Raw genomic sequence first — 25,839 nt, forward strand, 5'->3', positions numbered from 1 at the left:
GACGGTAAACCCACCTGATTCATTATGACTTTTGCCTCCATCATGGTATACCAACAAGCCCAACGCGCAACTTTAGTAGATCGTCAGTGGTTTGTTTGCATGTTTACCTGTGCGGATGGCCAGCTCTTCGGCTTCCGTGATCGTGCAGGAGTTGGTCGACGCAGCGGTGGTCACGGGGTCTCGGCGGTCACTTACCACTGCCACTGCGGCCTTTTTCTTCGTCCCATACATAGCCGCTTCCGTAAGACGGGCCGTGGTATGGAGCCTGGATGTTTTCTGCATGTACTGGGGCCTTGCTCTCCTCCTGCCGGAATGTATGTTAGGATCCATGTTGCATAGTATTGGGATCACGTGATAACTGTCCTGGACGTGACGAGGTATCGAGCAAGTTTCTTGGGTTTGTGTTGTTATAGCTGGGAAGCCCAACGTTTGTAGGACCTGCCGGCCCGTGCGAGTCCGCGCAAGTCTCTGTGTTGCGAGTCGTAAAAGGCTTCTGTCGATTCGCTGAGGCAGTTGTGCAAACCAAGCGCCAATTATTTTTCAGTTGATGTACTCATCGGCAGGCGGAGGGCGGTCTTCAAAGCCATCCTCAAGAGCGTGTCGGCCTTCTTCGTCTCGTACTGTGTGAGATGGTAATCGGGCAGGCTGTATGGGATTTTGCTCATCACCAGACTCCTGACCAGTCGGAGGGTGTCCCCTTCCTTCATGTCTCTGTTCTTGGATGCTACGCGGGAGATAATGCGTGATATCTCCTTCAGACTGGTTTTGAGGAGTGTGAGGTTGTGTGGGACCAGCTCGTTGGACTGCAGCTACATACCCAGCACCCTGAGCAACGACTCCTCTGATATAAGACCCCCCTTGAGTTGTACCTCGAGCTTTCTTGTTGGGTCTGTGAGGACCGTGTTTTTACCCCGGCCTCGCCAGACTCATAGGAGCTCAGATTTCTAGGGTGTGTACTGCAGTCCCCGTTGGTTGACGTCTATTGGATGAAGGGAGCTGCAGTTTGCAGTCATGCTTCTTTTTCAATGAAGGACCTTGTTGTGATCCAGAGTGTTATGTCGTCTGCATAGACGGCGTGCCGAAGACCTTCTACCTCCTGTAGTTTTTTGCGAGGCCGATCATGGTGACGTTAAAAAGCGTGGGTGAAATGACAGCTCCTGGTGGTGTGGCCTTGTCGGGAGGGTGGTATATTCTATAACTGCGGAAGATATGATATGCTCAAGTAGGTTACCTGGAATACTAGTCAAGGATATAGGCCTATAGTTTGAGGGCACTGATCGGTCACCTGATTTCTAAATGGGAGTGATGCGACCGATCTTCCAGTCATCCGGTACAATTCCTGTATCTATTGATTATTGGAAAAGGGCGGCCAACACAGGAGATAATATAGGCTTAATGATCTTAGATATATTTGGGCAAATGCCGTATAAACCTGGCGCTGAATTATTCGAAAGTCGCTCGATGGCCGAGTCTATTCCCTTCGGTGTAATTATAAGGTCATTCATACATGAGCTAATCGAAAGAAACGTAAGATCAGGTGGTTTGGGTTTGTGAATACTGAGCTCAAAAACGAGTTTAATTCAGTCACAGCTTCAGGGGTGAGAGCAGCACGCCGTTATTGACGATTGGTATAGTGGATTAAGAAGAGTGTTTAAGTTTAATTACTTTCCAAAACTTTTGGATCGCTAATTAGCATGCTCACGATGTCACCTTTAAAGAATTTGACTTTAGACGCTTCAATTTCCGCTTTACATTTGTTTGACTGCTCTCGGTAGTTCTGCCCATCACCATCCCAGTTGGGCAACTTGGCTTTAGAGTAAAGACGTTTCTTTTTATTGATTGCTCTCTTCACTTGGGAAGTGAACCATGTGTTGTGTGTTGAAGAAGTGATTTCAATCTTGGGGACATGCGTTTCCTTCAGTTCAGTAAGCTTTCGTCAGATAGCGAGCCAGTTGTCATTTGCATTGCGATGTCATGGTTTCCAAGAACCACAGAGAAAAAAAGATGACAGCTTGTCGAGAATCGCGCCGACATTTGCACGGGAATAATCGTAAAGAGATTTCATTACTTTTTCTGGTTTACTACATTGTAAAAGATTTTTACAGTGTACTACAATGTGGTCGCTAGTACATCCTACGACGTGAACAAGCATATTTCCTGTTCGGTTGTGAGGACTAGATCTAGAATTGAGTTTCCACTTGCTGGCTTGCAAACCATTTGATGCCGATCAAATGAACTCTAATATGAATATGGTCCAAGAGACCAGCAGGCAGCATGCCTTAAAGGGGTTGGGACACCAAATTTAGAGGCTATAAAAAGCATGTTGTAGGCTGCTTCCGTATGCAAGGACACCCAGAACGAGGTATTGGACGCTGCAAACATTTCAAAATAATTTTAATTCAGCTCCAAAGAGTCATTAAAAACTCCTTCTCGTAGTCGAGACCCATCGCTAGCGCGGCAGTTACTACGTCACAGAGGAGGAACGAAAATATTGACGTCATAGCACACCAGCACAAAAACGTGACGTATGATGAGTAGCGATGAAATGCCGATTACGGAGCCTGCTGAGCCGAGCAACCGAGCATAGCCTCCTCTACGACCGAGCTACAGGCATATAGAAATCCTTTCTTAATGCAAAGAAGGGGTAAGGCGTGGTGACACGGACACAAGAGGAGAGAAGTGGACAACACGAACGCCGCACGCCGGCCCGCGAACGGCAAGCTGCGTGCGGCGAGTTGCCCTGCGGACGGGCCTTTACATGTTTGACTGTAACACTAGCCGGCCGACTCCGAAAGGGACCAGCAGGATATGCGGCGTTCGTGCTGTCTGCTTCTCTCCTCGCATAGTCGCATAGTTCGGCAGCTCGGAGCGGAATCTCCTTCGCTTGGCCTTTCCACGTTACCGGCCCGTCCACGTTACCGGCACGGAAACTCGCCGCACGCCGTTTGCCGTTCGCGGGCCCCCGTGCGACGACGGTTTTGCTCGCGAACGGCGAGATTTCCTCGCCGTAGAGACGACGGGCCCGGGATCCATTTGTGCGGCAGCCGTACGGCGAAGAGGCCAATCAGCGACCGAGGAGTGGTCACTCTGGCATCGACGGCAGCTTCACCGCCTCTGATCGTTCAGCGCCGCCGATATCGTCGCTAGGCCTTTTCCGGTTCACTTCAAAGCTAAAGCTTACGGCGCTTCGGAATGAATCACCGACTCTCACAAGCCGCAATATTTTCTTACCGTTGTTGTCACTCTTCGCAATAATTATTATCATCGCGACATGCACTTCGAATCGCCAGTTGCTGACCTCTGCTGGCAGAGCACGCGTATTCGCGAGCAGACGACGCAGCATAGTTTTACGTCACTATTTTTTGTGGGCCACGTGACCAAGCCATGTTGCGTTTCCTCCTCTGTGACGTCATAGCATCCCCTGGAGCCCAGAAACCGAAACCGAAATCGCTCGGTATAATAATGCTATTATGAAATTATTTATCGGATATATATGAATCCCGCTGTGTGTATCGTGCTCCCTGAAGCATGACGCAACGTTTGAATCAACAAACGCATGAACGAAAATTTTGATGTCTCCACCCCTTTAACTAGAGCAGCTCAGGCAATCTCAAGCTCGCGCCTCCCGAATGACTGGCGATGTGTCTGTAGCGCTGGGCATTCCTCTTTACTACAATCGCCCTCCATAGGAAAAGGAGCCATCCCGGCGACTCATATTCAACACAGAATCATGGGTTCGTAATACGGCTTTAGGCGTTGTACGTGGACGGTTTCACGACCACGACAGCCTGGGTCCGTAGGTGGCGTGACAGGCTCGACAATATAGTTCACAGGCGACGTCTGCGCTACAACACGGTAGTTTCCTTGATACTTGGATACAAGCTTGGATGAGAGTCCAGAAGAAACGGCGCGAACCCAAAGCCACACAAGGGAGTCCGGAAGCAGGTGACAGTGCAGGTGATCATCATCACGTTGAGACTTTTGTTGCCATTGGTGAACGGCTGTAAAGGAACGGGCGAGCTGACGGCATTCCTCTGCGCGGCGGACAGCTTCAGAGATGGGCGTATATTCGGATGAGTCGGGTCTGTACGTAAGAATGGTGTCGAGGGTAGTCGAAGGTTCGCGGTCATACTAGAGGAAGGATGGGGAGGAGTTTGTGGTCGACTGTGGAGCAGTGCTGTAGGCGCACGTGATGAATGGCAAAATGGAGGTCCCAATTAGTGTGATCAGAGGCGACGTATTTGGAGAGCATGTCGCCAAGCGTGCGGTTAAATCTTTCCGTCAGACCATTAGTTTGAGGATGGTAGGGCGTGGTGATGCGATGAACGATGCGACATTCAGCAAGCAGCGCGTTTACGACTTCGGAGAGGAAGACACGTCCCCTATCACTCAAAAGTTCGCGAGGTGCACCGTGACAGAGAAGAAAGTTTTTCAGGAGGAAGGATGCTATATCACGAGCCGTGGCAGCAGGCAGAGCGGCTGTTTCTGCGCATCAAGTCAAATGGTCGATGGCGACGACTATCCAGCGGCTCCCGGAAGCCGTGCTCGGAATGGGTCCATACAGGTCAATGCCAGTGCGATCGAAAGACCCGGCAGGACATGGGATTGGCTGGAGTGGATTAGTGACATGCTGAGCAGGAACCTTGCGGCGTTGGCACTGAGGGCACGACCGAATGTACTTGCACACAAAGGTGTACATTTCAACCCAATAAAACCTGGAGTGAAGCCGGGTGTACATCTTGAAGACACCCGCATGTGCACACTGTGGGTTAGTATGAAAGGCAGAACATATTTCACCACTAATATGTCGAGGTATGACAAGCAACCACTTGCGGACGTCAGAGACGTAATTCCGGCGATAGAGAAGTCCATCCCGAATTTCAAAGTAAGATGTTTCACGGCGCAAAGCTCGAGAAGGTGAAGGAACATTCGACGGGTTTGAGAGGAAGTAGATAAGAGTACTAATCCAGGCATCCTTGCGTTGCTCCGAAGCCATGTCGCAGCCTGCTGGGAACGAAAGTGGTTGGTCAACGGCAGAGAGGCAGGCATCGCTTTTGGTTGACACGGGTGAGTGGGAAGCCGCGTCGGCATCGGTGTGGCGGCGGCCAGACCTGTAGACAACGCGCACGTTGAAACCTTGCAACCGCAAAGCCGAGCGAGCTAATCGACCTGAGGGGACCTCCAACGTGGACAGCCAACAAAGTGCATGGTGGTCTGTCATCACGTCGAAAGCGCGGCCATAGAGGTAGGGTCGAAATTTACCAAGTGCCCAGATTATGGCCAAACATGCCTTCTCCGTAACGGAGTAATTCTTCTCGGCTTTGGTGAGGGTGCGGCTTCCGTAGGCAATGACGTACTCGTCAAATCTAGATTTGCGCTGCGCAAGCACAGTGCCGAGTCCAACACCGCTGGCGTCGGTGTGTACTTCGGTCGGAGCTGTCGGGTCGAAGGGACGCAGCATAGGCGGCGAGGTCAGTAGACGACGCAACTCTTGGAAGGCATCATCACAAGCGGACGACCAGGCGTAGTCGTTCAAGTCACTCCGTAGAATCTGATTCAAGGGAGCGGTGATGAATGCAAAATTCGGAATGAAGCGGCGAAAGTAAGAACACATGCCAAGGAAGCTGCAAAGTTCTCTTACGGAGGAAGGTTTGGGAAAGTCAGCAACTGCACGCAGCTTGGCGGCGTCAGGAAGAGTACCATGTTTAGGTATTACATGGTCAAGGATGGTGAGCTGACTTGCGCCGAAGTGGCATTTCTTCAGGTTGATCTGAAGGCCAGCGGCAGTTAGGTACTGTAACACTTCCTCCAGCCTACGGAGATGGGTGGGAGAATCGGGCGAAAAAATGACCACATCATCTAAGTAGCACAGACACGTTTTCCACTTGAGACCACGCAAAAGGTTGTCCATCGTACGCTCAAATGTTGCGGGGGCGTTGCAAAGCCTGAAAGGCATGACACGAAATTCATATAGAGAAAGCCGATGCGAAATCCGAGAACTTCGTGCTGAAATGAAGTCTCTCGTGGACAGTGTTAAATTTATGAGCGATCAATTTGAGGACATGAAAAAGAAGCTTAGAGAAGCCACAGAAGATAGGGAAGCCTGGAGAAAGGCGAATGAAAAGTTATGTGCTAGGTGCATGGAAAATGAAAACGTTATTCAACAACTTCAGAAGAGAGTTCTTCAATCGGAGCAATACTCGCGCAGGTCCAATATAGAAATTAAGGGACTTGTGCAACAGGACAATGAACGCGTTACTGAACTTGTTGGAAAAATTGGCGATGCGCTAGCTGAGCCCATAACTACTTCTGACATTGAAGTCTGTCACCGTGTGCCCACCCGAGAAGCTGGAAAATCTAATATAGTTGTCCAGTTTAAGAGCAAACAGAAGAGGGACAGTGTTCTTGAAAAAGCGCGGAAGGCTAGGTTGCGAAACAATCAGGTTGGAATTCCTGATGATACCAGAGTATTTATTAATGAGCACCTCTGTCCGACCTTGAAACGTCTTCTTTCGCTGGCATTAGCAAGAAAGCGCGAATGTAAGTGGCGCTTTGTCTGGACGCGAAATGGGAAAGTACTTGCACGCAAGACTGAAGCCACTAGTGTTGTCCACATTGCCTCAGAGATTGACCTTCAAAAGATCGCCTAAACTGCAGCGTCTAAAGAATATCAACTTTGCTCTCTTTTGACTACATGATGTATCGTGAGTATAGCTTTCCAAGCGAAATTGCTCTGCCCGCACACGCAAAAAACATTTCCGCGCTTCACGTGAATGCGCGTTCACTTGCCTATAAGCACGACATACTAACTATGTTTCTAGCCGAGTTTACTTTTCCATTGGACATTATCATGTTCTCTGAAACGTGGTATCAGGAACACAGTGAAATGCTGATCATAGATGGTTACAGACATTTCTTTATTAATCGCACCGATAAACGTGGGGGCGGTGTAGCATTGCATGTCAAGCGCGGCATACAGTGTGATGTGCTTGAGGAATTCACCTGCGTCACGCCACATTACGAAGTGCTAAGCGTTAAATCTGACAATAACCTGTTTGTTGTGATGTACCGACCACCTACTGGTAATATATCTAATTTCTTAGAATTTACTGAAAAGCTATTAGAGCATGCTACTTTTCACAATTACAAAGTGCTTCTTGGTGGTGACTTCAACATTAACGTGCTTGATGAAAGCGCTCCAACTCGTGCAGTGACTAATGTAATCAATTCTTCCGGTTTCTGCAGCGTTATTACGACACCTACTCGCGTGACACCATCTTGTCAATCAGGTCTCGACAATTTCATTGTTAACGCTGGTGCAGAGATTTACACAGCCGGGACTATCAGCTATGATATCAGTGATCATCGTCCGATATTCATAATATGCTCATTTTATATTCACGAAAGAACTTTACCTGATACCACGTTCAGCTACAGATGCCTGTCAGGCGAAAATATGGAACACTTTCGCGCACTTGCTTTGCGCACAGACTGGTCTTCTCTCTATAACAAGAAAGATGCTAGTCAAGCGTACGATGAATTTCTGTCCATTTTCAGTCGCCTATACAATTTGTCTTTCCCGCTTAAAACAGGAAAGGTAAAAAAACGCATTAGAAAGCCGTGGGTGCAACCACAGCATGTTAGAATGATTAACAAAAAAAATAGGATGTTCAATAAATTTCTGCGTACGCGTCAGCAAAGTGATCTCGTTGCATTTAGGAAGTTAAGGAATACACTAAATAAAGAACTGCGAAAAGCTAAGGCACTCTATTACGAGAGCCTCTTTGCAGCCGTGCAGAGAAAAAATCCAGAAAAGACTTGGACAATTATCAATGATGCAATCAGACAGGGGAATGTGAATCGCAGTTTACGTGAGATAACCGTGAATAATGAAAAGGTGTCGGGCATCCTCTTAACCGAACGTTTCAATGAACACTTTGTGAACATGACGACATCATCAAATAACACGGTCAGTGGTACTACTGTTAAGAGATGTACGCACAGCATTTTTCTCGAGCCGACTGACGATGCCGAAATTTGTCGTATATTTTTGGGCTTAAAAAACAGCAATGCTGTTGATGCAGACGGCATTCAAATCAGGCCTATAAAATTTGTAATCGATGTCATCGCAGTTCATCTCGCATTTGTGTTTAACCTTGTTATGGAATCGGGACATTTTCCAACAAATATGAAGAAAGCAAGGGTGTCAGTTATTTTCAAAGGTGGGAACCGAAATGACCTGGGGAATTATAGGCCTATTTCCATCTTATCCGCTTTTTCTAAGGGTTTAGAAAAACTGATTTCTGCACGCATTAACAATTTCTTTGCGAAGAATGACATTCTTTCTGAATGTCAACACGGATTCCGCTCGGGCAGGTCAACCGAAACAGCTTTGTTACGCCAAAAAGAACTAATAATTAATAATATTGATGCGGGAAAACTAACGTTGGGTATATTTATTGATTATAGCAAGGCATTTGATCGTTTAAGTCATCAAATTTTAATAAGTAAACTAGAAGGATATGGTATCCGTGGCGTGGCAAATCAGCTCTTTCAATCTTATCTGTCTGGGCGGGCGCAGTGCGTTGCTATCGAAAATTACTGCTCTTCATATAGGGAAATTAAATCAGGTGTGCCCCAGGGTAGCGTTTTAGGCCCGATTTTGTTTAATATCTATGTTAACGATATTGCTGAAATAGTAAGTGACACATGTATTGTACTATACGCTGATGATACGAGCCTGTTTGTCTCTGACAATGATCTTGATGATCTGTTACGAAGATCGCGCAGTATCCTTTCTAAATTGTCGAGTTGGTCTCGTGATAACGCTCTAACAATTAATAGCTCCAAATCAAAGGCCATATTGTTCAAGGCAAGAGGCAGGCAGTCTTATTTAAATGAAGAATTATTGTTGGATGGCGCGCCCATTGAGATTGTAACCAAATACAAAGTATTGGGCGTGACGCTGTCAGAAGATATGAACTGGACATATCACATTGAACAAATTATGAAATCATTGTCATCTGCCGCAGGTGCATTGTCCCGTTGCCGTCATTTTTTCCCAGAGAAAGTAAAGTTGTACATATATTATGCCTTGTTTCAATCACATCTGAATTATTGTGCGCTTGTATGGGCTACCACCACGAAACGTAATCTTCATGCACTTCTTCAACTTCAAAAACGAGCACTTCGACATGTAGCGAATGTACCTTATTTCCATTCTACTGCGCAACTTTTTGAAAGTTATAACATAATACAAGTAACTAACATTTACGAATACAGGCTACTGCATTCTTTCTACTTCGGCTCCGAAAAGTTTCAAATATTTTTAAAAAATACGTCACGACTTGAATATGACAAAAGTGATGCGCGTACCCGCAGCAAAGACAGGTGGTTAGTACCGTACAGGCGTACAAATTACCTCATGCAGTCGCTAAGACACACGCTACCTTCACTGTTTAATAAATTTGGGAAAGAAATTGTTATGACAAATACCTTGACTCGAAAACAGCTTAGGACATATTTTTGTAAAGAAATTTTTGAAATGTGATCTTTGTACTTATTGTAAATGTAACCCATTGCATTGTATATTGCATTTGTACTGCTGCCATGTGAGGGCCTTCAGGCACATTCAAGCTGTATGTCGCAGCTTTTCGCCTGGAGGACCCCCAACAAGTTTGTTGGAAATAAAACATTTGATTGATTGATTGATTGATATAGGCCATCTTGTGTTACGAGGCCGTTTTAGATTGGTCTTCGGGTGCCATGGGGACTTGCCAATAGCAGCTACGTAGGTCGATAGAAGAGAACTCCGCGCCTTGGAGACAGTCAAGGGCGTCGTCAGTACTCGGAAGTGGGTAAACATCTTCACGAGCTATTTTGTTAAGACGACGGTAATCGACACAGAATCGAATTGATCCGTCCTTCTCCTTAAAAATAACAACGGGAGATTCCCAGGGGCTATCCGAAAGCTGAATGACGCCGGGCTTGAGCATGTCAGCTACTTGGTAGTGGATAACATGGCGCTCTGTCGCGGATACACGATATGGTCTTTGTCGCAGTTGTGCACTGGTACCCGTGTCGATGCGATGACAAACAGTTGACGTGCGGCCCAAGGGAACATGCTGGCAGTCGAAAGACGAACTGAACTTGTCGAGAAGGCGTAGAAACTGGGGGCGTTGAGAAACAGTCAACGTGTCGGCGATGGAGCTATGTAAAACATCGGACGAAGTCGATTCCTGCACCGGATTACAGGACACTTTGGCGACCTCATGAGTAGCGATGGAACCAGTTGGCATGTCAATGATGGCAGCACGGTCGACACACTGGGCACGGCCAACGCACTCCGACAGGACAGGGCAATCGGTTGGTGACGAGCAGTCTGCTGACGCCGGCATGAATGTCCAAAAGAGCGAAAGGCAGCGGTGAACATCTGCGACAAGCAAAATTTGCAGATGGCGCAAAAAGTACGCTGTCATCAGCAACAATGTTTCATGACACTGTGGCAAGGGCAGAAGAGTGCGGTGGAATGGTAACGTCTTCGGCAACAAATACCTTATCTTCAGGTTCACGAGCATCAAGGAGTGGGACATTACACAGCGTTTGAAATTCCACTTCAGCTCGAGAACAGTCGTTGCCAGCCTTATTAGCGGAAAGGAAGTCCCAGCCCAAAAAAAGGATTGTGGGAACAAGAACGTAGCACCAAAAATTCGACGGTGTAGAGGAGGCCGTTGATCAGAACACGAGCAGTACACGCAGCTGCAGGCGTGATGCGGTCTGCGCTGGCAGTACGAAGTGACACGTTGGACAATGGCGTCGTAACTTTTCTGAGCGAATGGCAATTTTTGGCACTAATAACTGAAACTGCGGCACCAGTGTCAACGAGGACGAGTGCGGTGAAGCCGTCCACATATACATCAATAACATTAGTCGCAGAAAGGAGAGGCCTTGGTCTGTTCGTGGGTGACGCAGTTCTTGCCTCTGAAACTGCGACGATTATTTTTCCTGTTCCGGCGAATGACGACGACGCATCGGCGAAAGCGAGCGCCGTCGAGGCGATGGCGAACGGTGGTCAACAAGAGAGTGATGGTCCGAGTAGGAAGACATCTGACCAGGTTTCTGAGAGGTGGAGGAGGACGTGTGTGGGGAAACGTATGGTCCGGCGTTGAAGCTACTGCGGTAGGACGTTGCACGGCGACGACAAAATCGTGCAACGTGACCAGGTAGACCACAGGCAAAACATATTGGCCGGTTGTCAGGAGTGCGCTATTTTCCACTCCTGTGTAGGTACCGCGGCTGAACGAAGTGAGGAGCTGGACGCAGTTGCACGAGTGATGGGGATGGCGCAAAGGTCGGAGGTGGTGGCCGCGCGAAAGCCTCGGCATAGCTCAGAGGTGCAGTCAGCTCGAGAAGAACAAAGGGAGTCGGCACCGGCGAATTCTCGCGGGAAGAAAGAGCTGCACACACTTGCTCGTGGATGACCTGGCGAAGGTTGGCCGGCAACGGAAAAGGTGGTGGCGTGGCTGAGGATAGCAGCGAAAGCTGACGAGCGACCTCAACACGAACGAACTCTTTTATCTGGCAAAGCAGGGAGTCCATCTCAGGAGCCGCGGTCATGCTCGCGAGGGTTTCGTCGGACGCATGGGGGCACCGCGTGAGAAGACGCTGTCTGCAGAGCTCGTCAAAACTCTGGCAAAGCTCAATGACCTGAGAAACAGTGCCTGGGTTTTTGGACAGCAGCATATGAAAGGCATCGTCGGAAATACCCTTCATGATGTGACGTACCTTGTCCGCCTCCGCCATCGTCGGGTTGACAGGCCGGCAGAGGTCAACGATGTCCTATATGTAGCTGGTGAACGTTTCACCAGTTTGCTGGGATCGGCTTCGGAGGCGTTGTTCAGCGCGAAGTTTGCGCACGCCAGGGCGGCAGGAAACTTCTGCGATGCTGGGTTTGAAGCTAGTCCACGTGCTGAGATCGGCTTCGTGGTTTTTGAACCACAGTTTAACGACGCCCAATAAATAGAGTATCGCGTTGCCGAGCTTGAGGGGATGGTCCCATTTGTAGGTGTGGCTGGCGCGTTCATACGATTCCAGCCAATCTTCAACGTCTTTCTCATCGGTGCCGCTGAAGATATCAGGATCCCGCTTACGCTGGGCACCGGCACATACGATGGCTGGAGTAACCGGTGGGGATGTCGGGCTGGGGTCGTCTGGCATGACAGATGGGCGCGTAATTCCAGGTTGGTGGAAAACCGCAGCACCTCCACCGGAATCTAATACGAATACGGTCCAAGAGAGCAGCAGGCAGCGTCTCTTAACCAGAGCAGCTCAGGTAATCTCAAGCTCGCGCCTCCCGCATGACTGGCGATGTGCCTGCAGCACTGGCAACACTACACTTCATCATCATCATCATCATCAGCCTGGTTACGCCCACTGCAGGGCAAGGGCCTCTCCCATACTTCTCCAACAACCCCGGTCATGTACTAATTGTGGCCATGCCGTCCCTGCAAACTTCTTAATCTCATCCGCCCACCTAACTTTCTGCCGCCCCCTGCTACGCTTCCCTTCCCTTGGGATCCAGTCCGTAACCCTTAATTACCATCGGTTATCTTCCCTCCTCATTACATGTCCTGCCCATGCCCATTTCTTTTTCTTGATTTCAACTAAGATGTCATTAACTCGCGTTTGTTCCCTCACCCAATCTGCTTTTTTCTTATCCCTTAACGTTACACCTATCATTCTTCTTTCCATAGCTCGTTGTGTCGTCCTCAATTTGAGTAGAACCCTTTTCGTAAGCCTCCAGGTTTCTGCCCCGTAGGTGAGTACTGGTAAGACACAGCTATTATATACTTTTCTCTAGAGGGATAACGGCAACCTGCTGTTCATGATTTGGGACTGCCTGCCAAACGCACTCCAGCCCATTGTTATTCTTCTGATTATTTCCGTCTCATGATCCGGATCCGCCGTCACTACCTGCCCTAAGTAGATGTATTCCCTTACGACTTCCAGTGCCTCGCTGCCTATTGTAAATTGCTGTTCTCTCCCGAGACTGTTAAGCATTACTTTAGTTTTCTGCATATTAATTTTTAGACCCACTCTTCTGCTTTCCCTCTCCAGGTCAGTGAGCATGCCTTGCAATTGGTCCCCTGAGTTACTAAGCAAGGCAATATCATCAGCGAATCGCAAGTTACTAAGGTATTCTCCATTAACTTTTATCCCCAATTCTTCCCAATCCAGGTCTCTGAATACCTCCTGTAAACACGCTGTGAATAGCATTGGAGATATCGTATCTCCCTGCCTGACGCCTTTCTTTATTGGGATTTTGTTGCTTGCTTTATGGAGGACTACGGTGGCTGTGGAGCCGCTATAGATATCTTCCAGTATTTTTACATATAGCTCATCTACACCCTGATTCCGTAATGCCTCCATGACTGCTGAGGTTTCGACTGAATCAAACGCTTTCTCGTAATCAATGAAAGCTATATATAAGGGTTGGTTATATTCTGCGCATTTCTCTATCACTTGATTGATAGTGTGAATATGGTCTATTGTTGAGTAGCCTTTACGGAATCCTGCCTGGTCCTTTGGTTGACAGAAGTCTAAGGTGTTCCTGATTCTATTTGCAATTACCTTAGTAAATACTTTGTAGGCAACGGACAGTAAGCTGATCGGTCTATAATTTTTCAAGTCTTTGGCGTCCCCTTTCTTATGGATTAGGATTATGTTAGCGTTCTTCCAAGATTCCGGTACGCTCGAGGTCATGAGGCATTGCGTATACAGGGTGGCCAGTTTCTCTAGAACAATCTGTCCACCATCCTTCAACAAATCTGCTGTTACCTGATCCTCCCCAGATGCCTTCCCCCTTTGCATAGCTCCTAAGGCTTTCTTTACTTCTTCCGCCGTTACCTGTGGGATTTCGAATTCTTCTAGACTATTTTCTCTTCCATTATCGTCGTGGGTGCTACTGGTACTGTATAAATCTCTATAGAACTCCTCAGCCACTTGAACTATCTCATCCATATTAGTAATGATATTGCCGGCTTTGTCTCTTAACGCATACATCTGATTCTTGCCAATTCCTAGTTTCTTCTTCACTGTTTTTAGGCTTCCTCCGCTCCTGAGAGCATGTTCAATTACACTGCACTTCACTACTACACTACACTTCACTACACTACACTACACTGCACTGCACTACACTTCACTACAGAACAAATACCAAGTCCATTCTCTCTTGCCTTCTTCACACTCGAACACAATCCATTACGCATATTGAAACTCATTCTCTTTTGCTTTCTGCACGCTAGAGTACTGTTCATTACGCATATTTAAGCCGTTATATTTAAAATTGTTGTCTAATTGTGAGCTATTCACAGAATTTAAGGTACTCACAAGAACACTGCACGAAGTCATCGGCTTGTACGCTTTATTGTCGCTATCCAACCATGAAATATTCGATGAATTAATGGGTTTAAACTCGACCATACCTTTAAACGTCACGTGATATCTCATCTGTATGATCGTTACACTCAAATTTTCGGTGGTGCAACGGTTCTTCGTACAGTTTCGCACACCCTTTATCGCGAATGTAGCACCCTTAAAAAGCGAAAATGTCTAGCAGCATTAATATGCTGTTCTGGAATAACACTTCCGTGATTCGTTTTATCACTATCAGCTCACAAAAATTCGCAAAGGCTTCTCAAAGAAAATTTAGCACTACTCGAACTTTAAAAGTACCGAAAGAGAGATCACCGTAGCGCGTTTCCACATGGATTTACTTAAGACAGCGCAAAACGCCATATGCTCCATCAGCCTTGAATGCCTGCATATGGAAATATATCTGCTAAAAAACAAATAAAACTACATATTTCTAGCTCAAATCTTAATACACGCTTTATTGTTAGGCAGCCTATTCGTCCTGTAGCTTCAATTTGGAGCGTACACAGTATATGCGGATTGTTTTTTCGGCATTCTTGCCCTATCACTCTCCGCCACCACAAGTGGTATTGAACCGACGGCGTTCCTTCTAACCACAAGACCAATTTGCTTTGCAAGCTGAGCGACCCAAGTGAAGTAGCGTTGCATTTTCTTAGTATGTTGCTTTAAAGCGAGAAAGAGCGCACTGATAAGTACGTATGCGTTACCACACACGAACACCCCAAGAGAGGGCACTTGCCCCCATCCGAAAAAAACAAGTACACTTGTACACAAACAAATGCGCAAGTCTCACCTGTGTGTGCAGTTGGTTCTGATATGCAAACCTCATGTATATAACACCTCTTGGTCACTCTTTCTAGATTTCTACTTCTTTTTATTATGTGTACGAACAGCATGTGCTCAACTCTTGTGTTTTGTGAACGTATTTTCTGATGTGAAAGCATCAAATGCCCCATTGAGCGGTAAGGCCGGCGCCTGTAGCAGCAAAGCATTCGCATTGCCTGCGAGGCCACGTCACGTGCGCGCTTCAACGAAGCAGAGTGGGCGAAAGGGGACCAACTTCACCAGGTGTTCCTCGAGGTAAGAGGGCATTGCTGCGACGCCAGGTCACCCTCCTCTCGTAAGCCTGTGTCATCCGCGCGTCCCTTGTCCGCGCACGCTCTCGACTGCATTCTACCTTCGCCTCGGTAATGTATAAAACTACAAAATCAATTGGAAAGGAAGAACGTTGGTGGTGGTGAATTTCGGTCCTACGATCCCACGCTCCGAAGCCCAGTGACTTATCCACTGAGCTAAACCAGCGCCTCCTTAATAGCAGGCCTGTGCACTCGACTTTACCAGATCATGCTATTTGTACCGAAATGTCCTTTTCCAAGCATGGCTTGATGATAACGCTGACGTCAAAATCACCGAAACATCCATGACGTCACGGGTGCTATCTAGACGGCTGTCGGCAGGTGGCCCAACACCCTCAGTAAAACGAATTCTTAGGTGAGTTGATCACTTATTGCAGGCGCAACAGTAGCGCCAAAAAACACACGAAAAAGAAGGGAACAATGACACACACGGACGATCGTTGCAACTCACAACTGATTTTATTCCATGAAAAAGACTTGAATATAAAGGCTGCTTGGCGCATGCTTGTTCGGAGACAAAGACAGCGTGCCACCACGACACCAAAAAACAGCTTTAATAGTCGACTGGAAAGATTTTCAGCTTCTGGTTACGCTCAGTCGGTCGTGATAGCTGTTTCCGAGACTCCCTGAAAAAAGTGAAGAAGCACACGACGATCCTCAAGACGAGGGGAGAGAAAAGAAGCTTGCGACCGGAAGTCGTACCCTACCTACACAAAATTTCGCACAACCTGAAGAAGTTTGCGGGCGGGTTTGAAATGCCGGTCGTTTTTCCCGCTCCGTAAAAGCTATGCAAGCTGTGCCGCCGTATTTCTGTCAAGGAATCCGCAAAAGGTGGATCTAGAAAAAAGCATGCCAGGCAACTTGTGCGATGCTAATCAGGAGTAGTATACGAAATACCGCTGTCCTCCGGAAACGCCGATGTAGGTCACACTGGCAAATGCCTGAACGATCGGCTGAGGGAGCACCAAGTAAATTTAGAGAACTGCAAACACGTGCGATTAGTACAGCACTGCATTTCCTGAAAGAAGAGTTCGCCGCGTTTTGAGAGTGCGAAGATATTCATCAGCAGCAGCAGCAGCAGCCTATTTTTTGCCCACTGCAGGACGAAGGCCTCTTACTGCGATCTCCAATTACCCCTGTCCTCCGCTAACCGATTCCAACCAGCACCCACGAATTTCCGAATTTCATCGCTCCACCTAGCCTTCTGCAGTCCTCCACTGCGATTCCCTTCTCTTGGTACCCATTCTGTAACGCTAATGGTCCAACGGTTATCTAACCCACACATTACATACATGCCCAGCTTGATTTTTTGTCTTGATGTCAATCAGAATATCGTCTATACCCATTTGCTCTCTGATCCAAATTGCTCTCTTTCTGTCTCTTAACGTTGTGCCTAGCATTATTCGTTCCATCGCTCTTTGTGTGGTCCTTAACTTGGTCTCAAGCCTCTTAGTCAATCTCCAAGCCTCTGCCCCATATGTCAGCACCGGTAAAATGCACTGTTTTACACTTTCCTTTTTAGTGATAATGGTAAGCTTCCACTGAGGAGCTGAGAATGTCTGCCGCATGCGATCTAACCCATGTTGATTCATGAGTGAATTTCCTTCTCATGATCAGGGTTCCCTGAGATTAGTTAATCTAGGTGAACTTACTCCTTCACAGGCTCTAGAGGCTGACTAGCGATCCTGAACTAGTGTTCCCTTGACCGGCTATTCATCATTACCTCTGTCTTCTGCATATTAATCTTCAACTCCACTCTTACACTCTCCCTGTTAGGGTCCTCAATCGTTTGTTGTAACTCGTCCACAGTGTTGCTGAAGAGAACAATGTCATCGCAAATCGAAGGTTGCTGAGGTATTCGCCGTCGATCCTTACTCCTAAGCCTTCCCAGTTTAATAGCTTGAATACTTCTTCCAAACACGCAGTGAATAGCATTGGAGAGATTGTGTCTCCTTTTCTGGCCCATTTCTTTATAGAATTAGAAATCGTGCGTGAATTAGAATTCGAATTCGATACGTGAATAAGAATTATTATAATTAAGTTAGGTGTGAAATCTCTGTAGATATTTTCTAAGGTATTTACGTAAGCGGTCTGTACGCCTTGATTGCGTAATGCCTCTAAGACTGCTCGTATCTCTATTGAATCAAATTCCTTTTCGGATTGTATGAAAGCGGTATAGAGAGGCTCATTGTACTCTGCGGAATCCTCGATTGCCTGTATAATGTCAGGAACGTGATCCATTGTAGAGTATCCTTTCTTGAAGGCAGCCTGTTCTCTTGGTTTACAAAAGCCCAGTGTTTCCCTTATTCTACTGGAGCGTATTTTGGTTAATATTTTATATAATACTGGGAGTAAGCTAATGGGCCCTTAATTTTTTAATTCTTTAACGTCTTCCTTTGTGTGGATTAGTATAATTCTTGCATTCTTCCAGTTTTCGGGGCCTTTGTAGTCGATAGACATCTCTATGAAGACCCGCCAGTTTCCAAGCATTATGCGTCGCCATATTTTATTAAATCGACTGTTATTTCATCTTCTCCTGCCGATCTTCCTCGTTTCATGTCTTGTAAGGCCTTTCTGAACTCATCGTTAGTTATAGGAACAATTTCTGTATCGTGTTCATTAATCTTTATAATGAAGGTATCCTGACTGCTCTGGGTACTGTACAGGTCAGTATAAAGTTCTTCCGCTGCTTTCACTATACCTTCGAGATTGCTGATGATATTACTTTGCTTATCATTCAGTGCATACATCTTGGCTTGTCCTATGCCAAGCTTGCTTCTCACTGATTTCAGACTGCGTTCGTTTTTTACGGCTCCTTCAGTCTTTCTCACGTTGTAGTTTCGAATATTACTTATTTTCGCCTTGTTGATCAGTTGTGACAGTTCCGCGAATTCTATCTTATATCTTGAGTTCGACGCTTTCATTCTCTGTCGTTTCTTCATGGGGTCCTTTGTTGCTTGGGAGAGATTGCCTACTGATTGCCTTGGTACCTTATCTCCCACTTCAATTGCTGCCTTTGAAGCAAGCCTAGTTACGGTTTCATTCATTCGCTCTATGTAATCATTATCACTTGGTTCTAAGGCTGCATATTGGTTTGCCGGTACCAGCCTGAATTTGCCTGCTTTTACCCTTACTGCCCCTAGGTTGACCTGTTTCTTCTTGACCAATTTTGCAGTTTTTCTCTTCAACTTGAGCTAAATCCTACCACTGACTAACCTGTGATCACTCTACCTATCAATTCTACATCCTGCACTGTGCTGGGGTCGGCAGAATGTGTGCAATGAATTTCATTTCTTGTTCCACCATTAGGGCTTTTTCAAATCCAGTTTCTGTTGCTACGCTTCCTGAAAAAGGTATTCATTATTCTACGGATTCTACCAGAATCTCTCCTCTAGCATTTTTAGAATCGACGCCATAGTTCCCTATTGCTCGTTCCTCAACCTGCTTTTTCCCCGCTTTTGCATTGGAGCCACGCATTACTACAGTATTTTGAGATATTAGGTAGGGGCAAAGACAAGACACCACGAGAGCTACTGGAAGCCTTCCATATAATGAGAATCGGTAGTAATTGCATTTGTGATACGTCAATTGTGTTATATTGTTTGGAATGCGACCTTTTCTCAGCAAAAAGATAAAATGTACTTGGCGGGGTGTTGTGGTGGCACGCGTTCTTTCTTTCCGAACGTGATGCGCGAAGTAGCCTTTATATCCATCTTCTTTTCACGGAATAAACTCAGTTGTCATTGCAGCGATTGTTCTTGTCTGTTAGAGTTCCTTTCTTTTGTGTGTGTGCTTTTTGGCGCTGCTGTTATGCCTGCAACAACGCGTTCACTTGCCGGCGAACTGTTCATAATTCAAACGACCACTAAGCCGCGTTTATTTTTACACTAATGCTATCGCATTCGCAACACATAGTAAATGCTGAGATGTCCTCGGGCACTTTTATTTATGTTATGTGAAGTATGGTACTGATAATTTGTTTAGGTTTTTGTGATTTTTCTCAGTTGTGAATATTTTTCTAATGTCTACTAGATTGCTTTAGGGAAGATGGTATTCAATGTTTATTTATTTATTTATTTATTTATTTATTTATTTATTTGTACAAAATACCCCTAAAGGCCCTCGCAACTGAGGGTATTACATAGGGGGGGGGGGGGACACAAATACAACAACAAAAAGAACAGATGTGCCGCTTTACCAACACGTCAGAATTTCGTTATACAGTCATAACACTATGTAGCACTATACGAATTAATAACATCTATACAACATACAAACTAATGTGTTGAAGTAAACGAGAATCATTATAGAACTATAAGGAATAAAACAAAAAAGCAGTGCACATATAGATAACAGTTAACACAACGAATACGCTGTAGTACAGGCAAACAGTAACAGTAGATTTATAAATTTATTGTGATCTGCGTTGGTAGCAACATGTGGAGGCAAAGCGTTACGGTAAGTTATAGTGCGTGGAATGAATGAATGTGCGTAGTTAAGTGAACGACATGACAAGCGCTTGACATTGAAGGGATGGTCGCGCCTATCAAAAATTGCAGATGGCGAACAAAAAAAGTCCTTATGAAGAGTTGAGTTTTGATATAATTTGTGACAAAGTGATAAACCTGCAATGTTTAGTTATATTTAGTTTAGTTATAGTTAAGTTACTTTAGTTATAAATGTTTAGTACAGATGTTGTTGACTGTAAAAGGAGGCCGGACACTCGTCAATGTGTTTCGTCCTTTCGTCCAGTCTCCTCTCTAACATTGAAAAGAGAGGAAAAGTTATTGATTGGTTCAATCAGAACCAGAAGTTTTTCTAGAGCGTCACTTTAGTTGCCGAACCTGCCTGCTTTCCTCGCTGTCTGAACTCACCTATTACGGCTCGCCAAAATGTACAACGCGGTCGGAAATTCGCAATGAGATCACAAATGTTAATCCACATGGGCTGAAACAGCTATAGAGCAATTCCCTAAAACATCAGCAAACTTATGCCACCTATTACGAGCGTTCTGTGTCGTTCGTGTTCGGCCATGTGCGCTTCTTGAGAACGTTGAACACAGATGCTCTGCTAGATTGGCTAATTGGCGAGCCGCGTCATTTTCAGGGTTGGACACTTCTTCCAGCAGATACTAGGGCTACGACGGCTGAGCTAACCTACTTAGTTGCTTGAGTGGCGTGAACTCCTGCTACTATAGTTCTAGTATATGTGTAATATTTATATGAAGGCTCTATCACGTACTTTTCCATAGTGTGCTCGGCTGAAATTGCGTGCTATGGCGATGACACAAGACAGCACTGGATTCCGCACAGCGCACGTGTTGCTACAAGCGCTCCTTGGCCTGCAGGGTAGGGTGGCGTACGTGCCGCAAGTGGCCTGCGTGTTCAACATGACCCTCAGGGATAACGTGCTGTTCGGGGAAGCTTATGAGCCCGACCGCTACCGGGAGGTGCTCGAAGCCTGCGCCCTCACGAGAGACATGTCGTCGTTGCCTGCCGGAGATCTGACCGAACTTGGAGAAAAGGTGATTTTAACATTTTCACTCTACACGCTGATAATATCACTAAATATATGCCCTTTAAAGGCAAGATTTGGTGTTGAAGTACTGAATCGCAACTTGCGTCTTTATTGCGTCTTTCTTAACTTCTGAAAGACATACGGCACTGCATTGTCGCCGATATTGGCGTCTCCATATCTCATGACTAGCAGTGGTTATTTTTCAAAGCGAGGTGGCTGCATCATCAACTCATCAAGTTGGTTCAACCTCTTTATGAAGGCTGCGATGAAGCGACGGCGATACCACCATCCATTTTGAAAGATTTGGCCTAGGCTCAGGGTGCGATGGTGTGCAGGATGATGGGCTTTTCATATTTATTTTTTACAGTTTGCAAAAACTGTGCGTTGTTGGTACAGCACTAGTTCAGCGCTCTCTGCATCGCGAACCTTCTTTCGGAGCTTGCCTGAATAGGATGATCTCAACATTAAGAAACGTACTTTAAACCGGTTTTCGAGGCAGATAACTTAAACATCACGCTAGGCCTAGGACTTCTCTTAAGCATGCTTCACCCCTTCACTTCCCCGTTGTCCGCACTTAATACTGAAATTATGACATGAGCTCGAAATTCGACAATATCTAAATGTTCCTTAACGAATATCAATAATTACCCAGCTTGACAACGCAGTTTGTGTCTCCATTAACATCTCCCGCTTCAGATATCCCACCTCAAAAGGCTCAATTGAACGAAGTGCTCAATGCGATAAAAAGAGATTGCTCGAACTCAAAAAAGATATTGAACGCAGTACGCCCATGGGGAAGTGCATGTAATTTTATAGTGTCAAGGCATATAGATGGGCTTGACTGCCTTGATAGATAAATAAACTGGCAAGAAATACACGGGACAGCATCAACAAACGGAAAATAAAGAAGGCAAGAAAAGGCGAAAGACGAGCAATGGCGCCTGCATGGCATACCTGGCACTATGGAGTCATGCAACTGCCAATGAGGAAACTAGCAGAAAAAGAAGGACGACGCACAGAGTCAGGGAAGAAAGACAACGCAACGAGGAAAGAAGGCGCTCCCTTCCTGTACACGTCGTCTTTTTGTTGCATAAATTTTTTTCATCAGTGATGCAAGACCTGCAAGCCCAACAATTATTGGTTCGTGGTAGTGCTAGTTCACCTGACACATGACGTATGCCCGCGCGACACTACACGTGCCGAGCGTATGCTCTGCCGACACCTAAACCTCACAAATGATATGACATGCACCGCTCTCTAGCACATCACTAATTTGAGAGTAGGATTTGCGTAAACCCCTTCTAAGCACTTTAAGAATTTTACCTCAGCGGCAAACTTATTTAGGACATCTGTGCGCTTTAGCTGCTCTCACAGATTGTTTTCACAAAACTGTGGTAGTGGTTTTACTGCATAATTATGCACTTGCAGGCTATATTTTCGCCGTTCTTTATTTTTTCCGATGTCTTTGGAATTTTGGCAGGACATTTGACGCCCAAATCTAAATCTTATGTTATACAATCGGCGCTAGTATACTTTTAAATGCGACAAATTTCAGTCGAATTAGGTGGTTGTCTACTAAAAGTTTTCTAGCGTTTTACATTTGCTTAAATCCGTAAATTGGAATTTACCCAGAGACACAGGGTGTCCACGTTAAGGTGGTTCAATGCGTCGGAAATTGTAGTGCTTTTAACTTGTAGCGTTATGCCTAAACGACGGCTGTCGTCCAAGAAAGCCTTGAAACTAGCTTCTTGTGATGTTTCTCTTGGCCGCAAGGCCAGACTAGTGCGCTGCACAGACCGGCTGAGCTCATAGAGAGCGCTTGGATGATCTCCGTGCACCAAGTGGCACCATCAACGTCCGCTGGGCCCAATAATTATTGCTTCTAAAGCGTTTTGCTAAGTTTTGTGGTTCAAGCTGTAACTCAGTACTGCACACTGCGAATATGACTTGCAAGTTATTAACTACGTCTAATTCGTTACGCACAATCCGGGCCCATATTGATGCGGCATAGTGCGTGCTCACCCAACTACTGGTTCGCAGAATAACCAGGCAGTGCGCACGAGCATAAGGAAGTCGCGGGCGACGTAAAGCCAGCTCACGTGATTATGTGCTGCTTTTCATCGTTCAGATTCATGAACATTTATGCTATGTGTCAATATTTGTGAACAACTCCCGAGAGCTCGTTATTGAGTGTTCTTGTATTGCCATGGCTGTATGGTTTTCGCCGCAGTGTTCCTTTTTTAATAGCACGTCGCTGCAAAGAAGTAGCTGGCACCTCACTTCCTTCCACACATTTACTTACAAAAGGGGAACCTTGTGTAACTGTTGAACAAAACTCTGAAGTATGGGCATGAATATAGTTCATAGTTTACGTGAATATGGCTACGTATATATCGTTCAGTATTTTATAAAGCAAGATGCCCATTAGAAAGGCGTTGTTAAACGTCCGCTACCTCGACAATTTATTTCACAGTGGTTCCTGAATTGTGATGGTGAAAGACTTATAAGTATGAAATAATGTTTGTCATATTATCTCTAAGTACCGGTTAATCGATCATCGCCGCAGGTTAGCACAGGAGAATGCCATTTGGACTCCATGAAGCAGTGTATGCCCGAGGGTGCTTCACCAGAAGGGTTCGAAACGCTAAGCAGGACCAACCAATCCACTCACGAGAAGTCAAAATTTGTGATTTTAGCCCCAGGGATCCTTTCTACGCAAAAAAAAATCAACGCTATGGCCTATTTGCCTAGCGAAAATGCCAGGCGTTGGCGATAGCTTTAAGGAAGGCACTGACGGCGTAATCATGCATGCAGGGTTACAACCTCAGCGGCGGACAGAAGCAAAGGATCTCCCTGGCAAGAGCGGCATACCGTGACAGCAGTGTGTACATTCTGGATGACCCGCTCAGCGCACTCGATGCTAACGTCTCGACCGCGGTGTTCAATCGATTGCTGGGCAGGAAAGGGCTTCTTAGCAACAAGGTACGTGCGCGCGCGCATTTGCGCTTGTGTGTGCACAGGTCCCTAGCATAGATACCGCCAGTGCTCATTATGTGCGTGTTGCGGTACAACGAGCTTGAGTCGAGTCAACCCGCGTAGAACGTCGTGTCCATTACTCCTGCAGCAACTATCACATCTGCTTCCATGTTCCGAAAAAAATTGTCGATATATCTTAACGTGAAACATGCCCAATCCAAAGAGATACGCCGGACCCACTTTCAAAGAAGCACTGCCTAATATGTCTAATCCTGAAAAGTCGAAGGTAGACGTTGGAAGAACCTTGAGCCACTAACCCACAAAAAATCGAATTCAAACATCGTTTTATATTATACAAAAAACAGCTAACAACTACGAGTCATCGTGATACATTTAATTGAACAGTTTGCAGGCACCCCTAGGCATTGATGTTCCTCAAACCGTATTAAAGTGGAAAGTTGGGCTAGTTGGTATGCATTTATAATGATAACAGTGTGAACAAAATGACGACGGAGTGAAAGGACACAGGATGAGCGCTGACTTACAAGTAAGTTTACTGAAACACACATCGGAAATATAAGCGACACAGGCGATCACATGGCCAATCGAGGAACGCACAACCAGGCCATGTGGATACAGGGCATCTGTTACCGTATCGAGCTATCTAGGTAAATTAATTCCTGCTGAGAAAGTGCAATAGAAAGCTGGCTAATGCACCGCGTGCCCTTTCGCTCAATGTGGGCTACTTCCACGACTAACCTGGTAGATGTACCAGTATGCTTAAACAAATTTGTTGTGTCTTTGAACAGAGGCTTACACTTGCACCGCAAGTGTGGGCGAATGTACATAGGGCAAACCGGCCGGTGCGTCACTGTAACACTTAGGGAGCATCAATTGTCCTTGGACAAGAATGCCTTTGCGCATATGTCTTCCCATTGCCGGCAATGTATGTGTAAGTCTCTGCTCAAAGACACAACAATCTTGTTTGAGCATAGTGATGCATCCACCAGATTAGTCGGGGAAGCAGCCTACACTGAGCGAAAGCGCACGTGGTGCATTGGTCAGCGTTCGATGGCGCTTTCTCAGCAGGAATTAATTTACCTAGATAGCTCGATACGGTACCAGATGAATTATATCCGCGTGGCCTGGTTGTACGTTCCTCAATTGCCCATGTGATCGCCTGTGTCGCTTATATTCCTGATGTGTGTTTAAGTAAAGTTAGTTGTGAGTCAGCGCTCGTCCTGTGTCCATTCACTCCGTCGTCGTTTTGTTCGCACTGTAACCATTATAAAGTTCTTTTTTAATATTTGGGGTTTTACGTGCCAAAACCACTTTCTGATTATGAGGCACGCCGTAGTGGAGGACTCCGGAAATTTTGACCACCTGGGGTTCTTTAACGTGCACCTAAATCTAAGCACACGGGTGCTTTCGCATTTCGCCCCCATCGAAATTCGGCAGCCGTGGCCGGGATTCGATTCCACGACCTCGTATTATAAAGTTTCTCAAACCTCCTAATGGCATGGAGGTTTCCTTCTGCACCATTGTTTGCTGATGGACTGGTCAGCAAAAGAGTAGATATGTTTTGCTCCCATGTTCAGCACTGTCAGCTCAGCGTCGTCTGCACTTAAAGCTAGTGCATCTTTGAATCTAGAGGAGTAGGAGTTTGGCACAGCAATTCGAGAAAACAATTGGAAAAGGTATTGTTAGCCTTCTTGCTCTGGTCTCTCAAATGCCCACTTAGACACCTACCTGTCTTGTGAGGTGTTTTGGCACACGA

General features: G+C 46.1%; 1 protein-coding gene across 1 annotated transcript in view; it reads left to right on the forward strand.

The window, feature by feature from the left end:
• Positions 1 to 25,839, forward strand: part of LOC142558262 (ATP-binding cassette sub-family C member 3-like) — a 215,525-nt gene that overhangs the window by 125,861 nt on the left and 63,825 nt on the right. Inside the window, exons 6-7 of the mRNA XM_075670419.1 lie at positions 20,917 to 21,093; positions 23,901 to 24,068. Of these exons, the coding sequence (XP_075526534.1) occupies positions 20,917 to 21,093; positions 23,901 to 24,068 (345 nt within the window). The remainder of the gene's footprint in view (positions 1 to 20,916; positions 21,094 to 23,900; positions 24,069 to 25,839) is intronic.

The sequence above is a fragment of the Dermacentor variabilis genome, chromosome 9 (assembly GCF_050947875.1).
Source record: "Dermacentor variabilis isolate Ectoservices chromosome 9, ASM5094787v1, whole genome shotgun sequence".
Taxonomy (NCBI): domain Eukaryota; kingdom Metazoa; phylum Arthropoda; class Arachnida; order Ixodida; family Ixodidae; genus Dermacentor; species Dermacentor variabilis.